Source organism: Nematolebias whitei, chromosome 14 (assembly GCF_014905685.2).
Source record: "Nematolebias whitei isolate Nwh7 chromosome 14, NemWhi1, whole genome shotgun sequence".
Classification (NCBI taxonomy): Eukaryota; Metazoa; Chordata; class Actinopteri; order Cyprinodontiformes; family Rivulidae; genus Nematolebias; species Nematolebias whitei.
Genome location: NC_056511.1, coordinates 30,232,740 through 30,246,618, shown reverse-complemented (window position 1 = coordinate 30,246,618; position 13,879 = coordinate 30,232,740). Strand labels below are relative to the sequence as shown.

The window sequence follows — 13,879 nt, the reverse complement described above, 5'->3', positions numbered from 1 at the left end:
ATATATATATATATATATATATATATATATATATATATATACATATACATACACACATCTCTCTTTTTCTCTCCCTCTATATATATATAAACAGCGCCTTTTATATCGGTGAGTTTTTTTGATTGAATGACCGATATTTAACTTTATCACTAATATCGTCCGATACTGATGCCATGCCAATAATATTGTGCATCCCTAATAATTACCATGATTATATAACGTCTCCTAGTAAGAATTCCATTTAAGATATTAACAATGTTCATCTACTGGAGATAAAAAAAAAAAAATAACTTTTGGATTTTTGAAGCTGAAAGCAAAGACACATCCATAAGAGACAGTCCTAAAAAAGACTTACATTTGAGATCTCTGAAATGTGAATAAAATGAAGGTTCTCTTTGAAAGCTAAAATATTTTAAGAACTGAATCGGGGATATCTGCTTTGAAGAGCTTGTCTATTTATTATATGGTAAAATAGCTTGCTGTATCAGAGAAGCATGCAGCATTTCATCAGTAATTACAACACAGGCCGATCTGTAGCTCATTATGGCGTTAAAACCTCATCAGTAAACGCTCCTTTATGATCAAATGTTCAATCATGATGCATCACGAGTGAAGCTGACCCAGACAGCCGGCGTGACCTTCAGGAAACATTAAGGGAAAGTTCCCCGATGGCTCCCTAAATGTTATAAAGCCTTTAACTCTGATCTTCAGGGAACCCTAAAAGGGATCCTTTTTACATGACATGTACGCGACCTTCACCGTAAGCACATTTCAAGAGAACATTCACGAGGTCACACTGTGACAACTGCGGCTTTTAGAGACATTTAATAAATGCTACAGACTTGTTCTTGTGTGTAACTGTGCATGAAAAACAGTGTCTGGTGCCAGAGAAGTATAGTGCACAATAACTTAGGCAGTGAGTCAGTCCATTTATTATATTATAATAAACAGACTGACAAATGATATTACATACTATTTATTATATTGCAAATTATGACATATCATTTAATATTCATAAATTTGCCAATAAAAGTCCAAGTGAATAGTTGCAGTACAGCTCAGAGACCAAGCATCAGGACAGTGTGCAGTCAAAAAAAAAAAATGCAACCAGTGAAAAGATGGCACACCTTTACACTTACAATTTATCAGTGGTGGAGAACTGATCCACTTTATTAGATTGGTCTGAACTCTCGTAATGGCCTACTAAGAGACACTGTGCGATATAAACATTGCATTTCAACATCATAGGACACAAGGGGTTTCAAGTCTCAATTTCAGGAAAAAAAAAAATACAATGTCACAATTTTGTTTAGTGAAGAGCTGAGAAATTCTCTGATTTTTTTCTGCTTCATGTCAAATTCCTTTAGGATTCAAGTTTGTAAACGTTTTTTTTTTTTTTCTTGTTAAGTCTGTAAACACATAACATCCTGTCGGAGCAGGATAAACAAAACTGACAAAATATAAATCTGAGTGTGTGCTATGACGAAACTTGTGAATTGAAATTAAACAAAGGAACATCAAGCTTAGAGCAGAAAGAACCGGTCAACTGAGCAGTGTGAACGTTAGAAAATGGTGTTTTTGTTACGTAGCTTCGATGTTCAGAACTAATCTGCTGCTTTGTACGATTCTAAAAAGCTGTATGTTGACTGACACAACGAAAGCAGAGTAAATGATCAGGGCTTTGAATCACCAAGACAGCAAAGTACTAAAGATTTATGGTACCACGCACTTAAAACGGTAACTCTGATGCATGTGTCAACGCTAAAAATATAATGTACCAGCTGTAAGAAAAACAGGATTAAAACCATACAAGTATTTTTTTTTTTTTTTTTTTTTTTTGCGAGGTGGGGAAAGTAAAAGCACATCTTTGTATAGTCCTGGGCTGGAGGTTGAATAAGTTACACAGCAGGTAGGATGCTTTCTCTTGTCAAAAGCCACAAAAACAATCAAAAGTGCAACAATGGTGCAGACCATCCTTTAGGTTTGGTTAGATTCATCTTATTGTGTCATCGAGAGAAAAACATGGCAGAGTTCAGATTTATTTTGTCAGGATAGTAAACAAAAAGCAAGGGACTACAGATACAAACAACAACTTATATCTCTGAGAAAATGTGGTAAAGCTGCCTTCTCTCTCAAATCACAAGGCAAAAGTATTCCTCTAAAAAAAATATAAACTTGCTGACAGACTTATTCTGGACATTTTGGAAAGTGAAACTGCAGAGATGTGACACTAGTCTCTTAAATGAAAAAATAAAAATGTCATTGGCTCACTTTCAATATTCAGGCAGGGTCCAGAAGTAGTCATAAGGATAAAATTTTCTGGAAAGCTTATTTCAGACTTTTCACCTTTCTGCTATGACACCAGTGTTCTCAACTTGCTGCGATGACAGACGTGGTGAGAAGTTGTCTCCACCATCCGTTCATCGTCATCAGATATCGACGCTGTTCGAAATGTTACAGTTTTCATTTTGCCCTCTGACGTCCACAACTTTCAGGCTCTGGTGGTGCTTGGTGGATGACGGGCAGTGTGGCATAATTTACGATCCGCTAAGGGTCAAGTACAAACCACAGGTCCGGTCTCTCTAAGCATGGCATTAGTAAAAAAAAAAAAAAAAAAAAAAATCAAGAAAAAAATATTTGAGTGGGTAATTTTGTTTGGGGCTGCACTAAGAGCACCTGCGATATTAAAGATTACACCTCTGCTCTTCCCATTTAAAGATGATCAATTTAAAAGCAACAATAAGATAAGAAATAATCAAATTAAGAAAAACACTGCAAAAGGTTACTCTATTTACATACAATGATTCTCTTAAAGACAAAGTAATTCTTTACAGAAATCAGACATAAAATTCAGAAATAGCTTCTTATGTTTTGTTTGTTTTTACACATTAAGTTCTTCAGCTTGACTGTAGCTGATGTCATCCAATCAGATGACGTGAATTTCTCTGACAGGGAGTCTGAAGCGAAAGTGAAGTCTTGTTCTGGAGAGGCGTGCCTGTCATGTGCTGCTGCTCACAGTCAGGGGGCACTATAGCACCAAAAAAAAAAAAAAAAAAGCCACCACCCCATCCTCTTCTTACACTTGCCAAAGAGGTTAGTTGTGGGAGAGGGGCGTGGACTCAGTCTCAGCAGGGCCTCTCATCTGGTAACTGGTGGTTGTAGGCAGCAGAGCTCAGTCGTCGCTGTCGGACAGCGTCTCGTATTGTTCTGACAGCAGAGACTGCCACACACGCTGCTGGGCAACAGGAGCTCCAGTTGGGGGCAGCTGCTGCTGCTGCTGGCTCTGAAGAGACGGTGAGGCTACGGAGGTGGGCGGAGCAGTGCTCATCATGCGCATGGTCAGCGGGTTGTAGGGAAACTGCATGGGACCTGAGAAGACAGCAGGAAAACAAACATGATGATGACATTGTAGGCAGATTGTTTTGACATTTCCAGGCAGGTGATGAGCAGCTCACCTGTGGACGAGGGCCGGTCGTCCCAGCTCCACTGGGGTTGAGCTGGTCGGTGATAATCGCCCTCAGAGTGGACGGAGGACACTGATGAGGGACGCTCCCCTCCTGTATAGGCCTGTCCCAGGTTAGGGGACTTGGACTTCCGGCTGTTTGCTTTGCCCTGTTTTTGTTTTCCTGCAAATTCAAACAGGCATTTAGTGTAAATGTCTTGTTCTGATAGGCCGTCTAAATTTTCATAACTGTGGCAGACGCTGGGCTCTGTAAAATCATATTTAGTTTTTCTAATTTCTTTGTTCTTTCTCTAAAGTTCAATACATTTATATTGTTGTAACCACATTTATTCTTCTTAAGTGTTCGTTTATCACAAAATTTCAACAATTAAACTGAAAAACACCCCAAAACATATTCTAATTAAATTGTTTTTAACAAAAATACAATAAAACTATTTCACTTCAACAAAAAACGTAATGCTTTTTTTTTAAGTGTTTACAAATCTGTTTCTAACTCATTTATAAAATTTAAAAAAAAAAAAACATTAGAGTTTCTTTAAAAATAATGTACATCATCAGGGTTTTGCTGTACTATAGCGTTGATATTTAGTTTATTATAATTTCAGTAGACAGCTTTCAGCCTGAAGGAGACAGTTCGATCTAAAACAGTCATAGGTTTGTCTTTTATTAATCCAAAGGTCTTATTTTGCATTGTACAAAGTCTTTCATAAATAAATTCAAGTCTTGCTTCTGACATGTTTTCATGTACCGTATTTTTCATTGTATAAGTCACAGTTTTTGCCTAATTTGCATGCCCTGCGACTTATACAGTGAAGCGACATATTTATGGATTTGTTCCCATATTTTTAGACCAATTTTAGGCTGAGATATGACCGTTTCCATTCATTCTGACTGAAAAAAAAAAAAATGGAGAGCCCTCTAGGCTTTTGACGACTACCAGTAAACCTCCATCCATCCATCCATCCATCCATTATCTTTACCCGTTTGTTCCATTTTGGGTCACGGGGGTCGCTGGTGCCCATGTCCAGCAATCACTGTGCGAGGGGCGGGGTACACCCTGGACGGGTCGCAAGTCCATCGCAGGGCCACATAGAGACAAACGAGACAAACAACCATTCACTCTCTCACACACCTAGGGACAATTTAGAGTTACCAATCAGCCTAATATGCATGTTTTTGGTCTGTGGAAGGAAACCGGAGCACCTGGAGAAAACCCACGCATGCACGGAGAGAACATGCAAACTCCACCCAGAAAGGCCCCTGGACCGGGGTTTGAACCAGGGACCTGCTCACTGAGAGGCAGCAGCTCTACCAGTTGCGCCACCGTGCTGCCACCAGTAAACCTGTATCTGTTTATTCCAAACCCGCTAAAATCCCATCAGCCCGCACCAAAAACATCACATTGAGTAGGAGGAAAGAGAGGACAACAACAATAGAGAAAATGCTGCCAAAGAGAAAGAGAAATTCATATTCTGCTGAGTTCAAGCTTCAGGTGATAGTTTGCAGCTGAACATGGGAACTGTGCAGCAGATCGCAGGTTTGGGGTGAGCGAAAAGCTTGTTAAGAGACTGGAGGAAGGCGGAGGTCACCCTAACGGCCATGAAGTGGTCGACGAGGGCAAACCACGGGAGTAAGGCGAGGTGGCCAGCTCTGGAGGAAAAGGTGAAGACGTGAGTGCTGGAGGAACGAGCTTCTGGCAGAGGGCTGTCGACGGTGCAGCTACGTCTCCACGCCATGGCGGTTGCCAAGGAGCTGGACATCACAGAGTTTGCGGGTGGACCGTCGTGGTGTTTCAGGTTCATGCGCCGGAACCGTCTCTCCATCAGAGCGCGGACCTCCATGTGCCAAAAGCTGCCGGCTGATTTTATGGAAAAAGTGGAGTGTTTCCGCGAATTGTGGACAGGCAGGTGCAGGAGCACAGATCTCGCCTGACCACATTTTTAATATGGATGAAGTTCCATTAACTTTTGATATTCCAATGGGACTGAGTGTGGCGCAGAAAGGGGAAAACAGCGTGACCATCCTCACCACAGGTCACGAAAAGTCCTACTTCACTGTGGTGCTGGCATGCTGCGCGGATGGATCAAAGCTGCCGCCCATGGTGATTTTTAAGCGTAAAACCATGCCAAAGGAGGAGTTTCCCCTGTGCGTGGTTGTGACGGTTAATGAGAAGGGGTGGATGGACACAGACATGATGAATGTGTGGCTCACAAAGTGCTACACGAAGCGGCCAGATGGATTTTTTAGAGCAAAAAAAGCCCTGCTGGTGATGGACAGCATGCGTGCGCACATCACGCCGCAATTTAAAGATAAAATTAAAGCGTGCAACTCCCTCCTTGCCATCATCCTGGGAGGCTTGACAAAAGTGCTGCAGCCTCTGGAAATTTCTGTCAACCGGAGCTTCAAAGCAGCCCTGTGCCACCTTTAGGAACAGTGGATGGTGGACGGAGAGCACAGCTTCACAGCTATGGGACGGATGTGCCATGCGACGTTCCAGCAGGTCCTCGGCTGGATCAATAAAGCGTGGACCTCAGTCCCCAAAGAAACAATCCAGTCGGGGTTCAAAAAGACCGGGATGTTAGCTGGAGCTGCAGCTACAGCTGACGCGGAGGAGGACTCCGACAGCCCCGGGAAGGAAGAGGAGGCAGCGCTACATCACCTACGTCAGAAGTTGGCAGAACTCTTCACCAGCGACACAAAGGATGAAGAATTCAACGGGTTTTAAATAAATAAATAGGCGTTTCTGTCGTCATTATGGGCGGGTGGTGGGTGTGTAATAATATTAAAGCCGTTTCATTTTGTCTGCTTCATTTTGCCATGTTTTGACAGTCAAAGTGCATTTATTAAGGAAAAGTTCAACTGAGACACACCTTTACTATAATTTCAAGCAAACAAATGTTTTTTAGGTGGTTATCTTGTTAAATTTTAAAGCAATGCAGCGGCTCGTCTGGCTGTGCGTGCCCGCTTCGCAGCACCGAGGCAGCAAAACTATTTTTGAAATGCAGCAGATTTGACCATTAAAGTGCATTTATTAAGGAATAGTTCAACTGAGACACACATTTACTATAATTTTGAGTAAACAAATAATTGTTTTTAGGTGTTAATCTTGTTAAATTTTTGTTAAAGTCCTCCCGTGCACGCTCCTGTGGCAGCCAATCCATGTTTGGCACAACACTGTCCCACATTTACCGGTTGTCAGCGGTGACGCGTAACATACACGATGTGTCAGTGGTGACGCATTATAGATGCGACTTATACAGCGAAGCAACATATTTATGTATTTTTCCACTTTATTGGACATATTTGGACTGATGCGATTTATACGCAATGTTTACGGTGGAAAATACAGTAGATGAGTTAGCTAAGTGACATGCTAACATCAGCCCAAGATAGCTGAAGTAAGACGCTAATGTTAGCTCGAGTTAGCTGACATGATAAGCTAATGTTAGCTTGAGGTAGCTGATGTGATAAGCTAACATTAGCTTGAGGTGGCTGACATGATAAGCTAACACTAGCCTTTCTGTTTTGATCTGATTTATTATTTGGTCATCACACATTTTCTTGCAGTTACAGTCAATTATGTGCTGACAAAAGTTATTAAAAATATGTTTATGGATATTGTATTGCTTTAAAATTTGTACATGATGTTATATTTTGCATGTAGAACATGAAGCTACAAAAGTCTGCAGTCACATTCATTGTGAGTGTAAATATGTGAAAAAAACATTTAGATTAGTAAGAAAATCCCCATATTAATAATTTCTATGACATCTTACATTTTTACAGTAAATGTAACTTTTATTGTTCATGTTTGAGATTCCGTTTGTTTCCCCCACTGTAGAAACCATAGGGCCCTACATACCCATACTAGGCGATGGGGTGGCCTCCTGCCGGGTATCACTGACTGCACCTGATGTGTTGTTGATGGAAACAGCCCCTCCTCCTCCTTGGTGCTCCTCCTGTCTCTCCTCCAAGTTTCCCATTAAAGCCTTGCGGATGATGTCCTCCAAGCCCAGGTTACTTGCTGGGTCATTGAAGGACTGATTTCTTGGGTTGATGCTGCCTACAAATCACAATCCGACAAATTAACAGTGAGAGGATGTCTCAACTTGAATGAAAACAAAATGTCTGACCTGGTGTCATTTCTACTTACTGGAGGTGGTAACAGCAGGCAAGTTGAAAATTTCAGTCCCTGGCTGCGCATTTCCTGCAATTGTAAATATTAACATTTGAAAAATAAAACTAAAATATATGACAAGAAATCAAGTTCTTGATGATTTAAAAGGCCACAATGTTCCAGTGTTATTACATGCTTAATGAGTGAGGAATTAGTGGAAATCATGAATGAAACTCAAAGGATAAGAGAAGACCCACTTACCAACATCAGAATCACCTACACCAGAGGTGGAGTTCAACTTACGAAAGATTTCCTGCTTCTTGGATTTAACCATTGGCGAGGTGTTCTCCAACTTGGTGAAGAACGAAGGCAGGTAGCTGACACTCCCCGGGGACCGCGAGTCACTCCTTGAACCAAACAAAGAGCAGAAACAGACAAAAACTAAAACAGCAAAACTTTTTAGGACCACAGGACGTTAAAGTGAACAATCCATCTGCATGCATCCAGACAAGGAACTGTTCTACAGCCAGTTCAGTCAGGATCAAAACATATTGAAAGTATTAACAGAAAACTGAACGGCAATACAGGCTGTGTGAAAGTGAACAAAGAAAATATAAACAAAAATTAGATTTGCAACATGGGACTAGATATTTTATTACAGTAGTCCTTCGTTTATTGTGGGTTACATTCCGGACACCCCCGCAATAAGTGAAAAACTGTGAAGTAGGAATGTTATATTTATTTTAGCATTTACATATCTATTAAGGCTTTATAAACCCTTCCCACATTCTTGCAATATTCTAAACAATGTTCTAAACTCTATATGCTCTAAAAGAGCACACACGTCATGATCGCCACTCTCTGACATGCCCACTTCTCCACTGCAGTCACACTCAAGCTCATCACCTGTGTCACTCCCAGTCTCCCTCCTTCTGCACCTGCCTTCCATGCAGGTGCTTGGAAGGCAGGAGTAAATAAACAATTCAAGTTTAAATACTGTAATAGTTTAAATGAGCATGAGCGGCAAGAGCCTGCGCTTAAGCGCTCTCCAGTCTCTGCCAGATTGTCTGATCGCCTTGTGCCTGAAGTAATCCAGCGTTCTTGTTTCTGCTCTGTTCCTGACCACTTCATAATTCCTCCCCTTTGTCTCCCCAAGACGGATATTTCTGCCCATCGGATATCTAGACCTCTGCTGAACTGAACCACTGGACCTCATGCCCCACTGAGACGCACGCGGCATGATACGTCATGGATCTGATGTGTCTTTTCGTATTGTCTCAGGAGGACGCCGAAGATATTGGAATCATGAAAGCAGGGTTTCTGCTTTTTGGCACCGGCGGATACCCATGTTATTGGCTATTAAAGAAGACGACGGCGGCAGCAGGTTCGGCCATGCCAAAGCTGCCGAGCCAGTGTGAAGGTTTGGTTCGTGCTTCGAGTACTCAAAATCAGCTGATTTACAAGCTAAACTGTAAGATGGAAGCAATTTGTAAGAACTGCGGGCCACTTGCGGCTTCTGGGACTCGCCAGCATGTTGGGGATGACCTTGGAGGGAGCTAATAAGCACGGACCAGTGGCATGAGCACAAATCTGGCCATTTTGGGTTGAAAGTGCCAGCAGAACTCAAGGCTGATGAGAAACAACAGTCTGCCTGAAAAAAATCAACAACTATGGCTTATCTGAATCTGACTCCCTCGCTTGGCTTCGAAGCAGGTCGACTTATAAAATTTCTCCTGGGATATGTGTAAACTAAGAAAAAGCTCTGTCTATTCCAACAACAACTTTAAATAAATAATTATTTTTGCTCACTCCTGTGCGTGGTTACATTTCCAGGTCCCCCTCGTAATTCATTACACAGTAAATGGACTGTAAATGGACTGTACTTGTATAGCGCCTTTCTATCTTATTTCAAGATACTCAAAGCGCTTTACACTACAATCTGTGTCCTCATTTACCCGTTCATACAGCACTCTACTAGATCTGTACAAAGCTAATTGAACAAATCATTCTAAAGAGACTAATCAGAGCTTTAGATCACATTCATACACTGATGGGACACACATCAGAGGCTATGAGGGGTTCAGTGTCTTGCCCAGGGACACTTCGACATGTGACTGCTGGTGGATTTGAACCCCCAACTCTCGCATTGGAGGACGACTGCTCTAACCACTCAGCCACAGCCGCCACAAAAGTAAAAGTAACAGTAAAAGAGTTTCTTTCTTTCACTCTTTTGCTGCATAACGAAATACAAAGGGGACCCGGAAATTGCTAAACAATTTAAAATAATTTATTTTAAATAATCCATGCTGCTCATGAGGCTCACTCCATCAATCAGCCAACAGTGCGTCATATACAATCTTATGTTGAAAACCTGTCAAAGAGCAAGTCCGCAAAAGTCAAACTGCGACGTAGTGAGGGTGACTGTACACATAAAAGGAAACATCTCTACCTACTTCTCATTGCTCCAAAATGTATTAGTCAAAGAAAAGTTAGCAACAACAGTTTAATTAAACTGTTTATTAAATGTATCCAAACTACATCTTAATATAGATGAATTAAGATGCAACAGTTTTCTGGAGTTGTACCTCATCTCCGAGTTGTCAGCCTCTCGTCTTTGGGATGAAGCTCCACCTGCTTCTTGTTTGTCCATGCCCTGATAGCCTTGTGGAGGAGAGATGGGTTCATAGTTCTCCATCTGCCTGCCCCCTCGCTCTGGAGACTTCCCAGGTCTGGGAGGAGAAAAATGGGGGCTAGTTTTAGACGTGCAACAGGTTTATAACTATGATTTTGTAATAATACAAGACCGTGTACCTGATTCTGGGCTTGTCAAGGGCATTTTCTGGAGAAACCCTGCTAGATGGTCTCTGATGATGTGGGGGCTGGACCTGGTTCTCGGGACTGTAACGGCTGGGTGCTTTGACTCGACCTGATGAAGACACTGGTGGAAGGGTGCTCTGGAACGAGGAAGGTGCTGAGGAAGAGACTGGGAGGTCCTGATTCCGGGCAAAGTCTTGTGTTATTATATGCTGCATTTGAGGTAAAGACAAGCCCACAACAAAAGGTTAGTCACGACAGACTGGAACCCCTGGTGATTCTGATAGATGCTGCATTGCATCTTCTGTTGCAAAGTACAGTGCTGTATAGTAAGTACTTCTTACCGAAATGTGGTCTGCCAAGGTCATGACTCTGTGAGTTTTGGGGACATGTGAGTAGCTGTCTGCCTGGGATGAAGGCGGTGGGGGTGGCTCCCCTGGAGGCTGGTAACGACTCATCTCAAATGGACGCATGCCAACTGCAAAGTTCACCGGGGACAACTTTCATTAAAATAGTTGCGGTGAAGTTAGAAGTGATGAGACAGCAATGAGCTGACAGACTCTGCGCCAAAAGTATCTGGTCTACATGAGGTGATAAAAATAACTTAATGCTGTCTGGTGACTGAGCTGGTGGGGTGAAATGCTGACTGATGGCCTCAAGTGTCAGTGGGTCAAGTCATCCAAGTTATGGCATGCACATTCAACTTGTTCACTCTAAAGAGCAAAATTTAGCTCACTACTGCAACAAATCAGGTTTAAGAGTATTTTTCTTCAGCTCTCTGTCTTTGTACCTGGTGCTTGTTGTTGCCCGTCCTCTGGTTTGTCCTGCTGAGACTGGACAGGAGAACTAGCAGGGCTTATCACCTCTATGGCTCCACCAGCAGCGTTGTCATATCGACTAGATGACACTGCAAGACATTATTGACGAGCGTTTTAATTTATGGCAAACAAGGTGTGAGGATGAGATTACGACACTCAAAAGCAGATTGTACTCATATTTTGTTCCTCCACAGCTAAATGATGATGCTACCAAATAAGGTAACCTCATATTACATGAACTTTTCCACACACTGTGATGTTACATTCACAAACTTTATAGTATTTTACTGGCATTTACAAATAAAAATCTAAAACGTACAATGTGCATTTCTACCTAAACTTCTTTGCTCTGATAGCCAAACTACAGCAACTAGAACAACCATTTACAATTTACCGTATTTTACGGCGTACACGTCGTTCCACCCTATAAGTTGCATCAGTCCAAATATGTCTAATAAAGTGGAAAAATCCATAATTACATTGCTTCGCTGTACAAGTTGCATCTATTATGTGTCACCGTTGACATGTCGCATTTGTTACGCGTCCACAATGACGACCCAGAAATGTGGGCTGGTGTTGTGCCAAAAATCGATGGGCTGCCAAATGGCGGCCATGGGAGCGTGCACGGGAGGACTATAACAAGAATTTAACAAGATCAACACTTAAAAACAATTATTTGTTTGCTCAACTTTATAGTAACGGTGTGTCTCAGTCTAACATTTACTTAATAAATGCACTTTGACAGTCAAATCAGCTGCATTTCAAAAGCCGATTCGTGGCTGCAGGCACACGCTGAGGAACGACTCGCTGCACAGTTCTTAGAAATTAACAAGATTAACACCTAAAAACAATTGTTTGCTCGAATTTATAATAAATGTGTGTCTCAGTTAAACTTTTACTTAATAAATGAACTTCAATGGTCAAATCAGCTTCATTTTGCCGGGGCGGTGCAGCGAAATGAAGCTGATTTGACGGTTGCTCCAAGCGAGCTGGACGAAGGTAGGAGGATATGGTAAGCTGATTGTGTCACTAATAGCCACTTTTACCTATTACCGGTACATGAAACAACGGCATACCATATTACTCAAATGCCATCTAGCGGCTGAAAATGGTAGTGTTCAATATTTTCAGTCAGAATGAATGACAACAGTCATATCTCAGCCAAAAATTGGTTTATAAATACGGGAAAAAAATCCATAAATACGTCGCTTTGGCATATAAGTCGCAGGGCATGCAAATTATGCAAAAACCTGCGACTTATAGGGTGAAAAATACAGTACCTTCAAAAGTGACCGAATCAGTCAACAGAATCCACCTGTGTGTAATTTAAGCTCAGCATGAGTACAGCTGTTCTGCGAAGGCCTCAGAGGTTATTAAGGATCAAACAATGTCAGGAAGACCAAGGAACACACCAAACAGGTCGAGGAGAACTCCACCCCAAAGCTGTCTGGCTTGTTCCTTGGTCTTCATGATGCTGTTAATTTACCACTTACAGTAAAATAACGGTAAAAAACTTAATAGTTTTTTGTAGTTGCATTATCACAACATGTGGAAAAGTTTAAGAGGTATAAATAGTTTCAGGGTACTCAGTGAACTCTTATTTAGTTTAATCTCTTTCTTTCCAACACACTCACAGCTGCTTGAAGAGTCAGAGCTCTGAGAACCTCGTTCCCGTGAATCTTTGTCTGGAGCAATCTGGCGTGTGATGATGACGTCGATGAAGTTAGCCGCTGTGATAGTTGTCTTCCCCCGAGTCCGAAGCTCCTCTTCAATACGAGACTTTGTTTGAGGGACTTTGTCCTTCAGTCCAACACCTGGACCCTCCGTGTAACCTGGATGAGGTTTACCACCCGGCAGAGATATGGCACTATTGTACGGTGACTGCAGAGAGCACCTTTCTGTCTCCTGCTGCTGGTGTTCAGAGAGGGCTGGTGCTCGCCGTGCTGCAGCAGGTGAGGACATTTCATCGTCCCTCTCGTGCTTATTCTCCTTCACCTTTGCAAGATCTATTTGAGGAGCTGCAGCTGCGGCATCCACCAAAGCAGCCAGAGCGTCGGCTGCGGTGCTGTAGCGGGAGCCACTTTGTGAAGCTGATGATACCACAGGTGGATGAGGCCTGAGGAAATGGAGAGATGAAGACATCAACAAGTTTTCCTAAAATATAGTCATAATTACCTGGTTTTACATAATGAGAAGACCTCTGACACAAAGAGTTATCACATATTACATCCTGATGTAAATATTATCCTAACACTTGGCTTGCATAAATACTATGTTAAGAGGTGACTGAGATGATTGCATGTTTAAAGACCAATGGTAAATGAACTGTACTTATATAGTACCTTTCTATCTTATCAAAATACTCAAAGTGCTTAAGACTAGAGCCGTGAGGTCGCAAAAGTCCCTGGTGTGTCCACTCTAATTATTTATAAAGTACAAGAATAAAAATGTCTTATTTTTAAGATGCACTGCAACATTTCACGGACAGTTTTGAATCAATAGTTACAGAATATAAGAACACTTAGTTTTGTTGGCTTATACAGTCATCTGAAGATGCATCAGATCTAACAAGTAAATTATAACTACAAAGATGTACAACTCTGTTACACAGTCTCTTAACATTTTAACTTGTTCAAATTTATAAATATATAAAATAAGAACGAGCTA

General features: G+C 41.7%; 1 protein-coding gene across 1 annotated transcript in view; it reads right to left on the bottom strand.

Annotated features, from left to right (window-relative positions):
* Positions 1-1,346: 1,346 nt before the first annotated feature.
* ncor1 (nuclear receptor corepressor 1) overlaps positions 1,347-13,879 on the bottom strand; it is a 179,127-nt gene continuing 166,594 nt past the window's right edge. Inside the window, exons 36-45 of the mRNA XM_037688038.1 lie at positions 12,847-13,328; positions 11,185-11,301; positions 10,739-10,872; positions 10,392-10,606; positions 10,166-10,309; positions 7,842-7,987; positions 7,617-7,670; positions 7,326-7,526; positions 3,456-3,626; positions 1,347-3,369 (exon numbers count right to left, since the gene is read on the bottom strand). Coding sequence (XP_037543966.1) covers positions 3,173-3,369; positions 3,456-3,626; positions 7,326-7,526; positions 7,617-7,670; positions 7,842-7,987; positions 10,166-10,309; positions 10,392-10,606; positions 10,739-10,872; positions 11,185-11,301; positions 12,847-13,328 — 1,861 coding nt within the window. The 3' untranslated portion in view covers positions 1,347-3,172. The remainder of the gene's footprint in view (positions 3,370-3,455; positions 3,627-7,325; positions 7,527-7,616; positions 7,671-7,841; positions 7,988-10,165; positions 10,310-10,391; positions 10,607-10,738; positions 10,873-11,184; positions 11,302-12,846; positions 13,329-13,879) is intronic.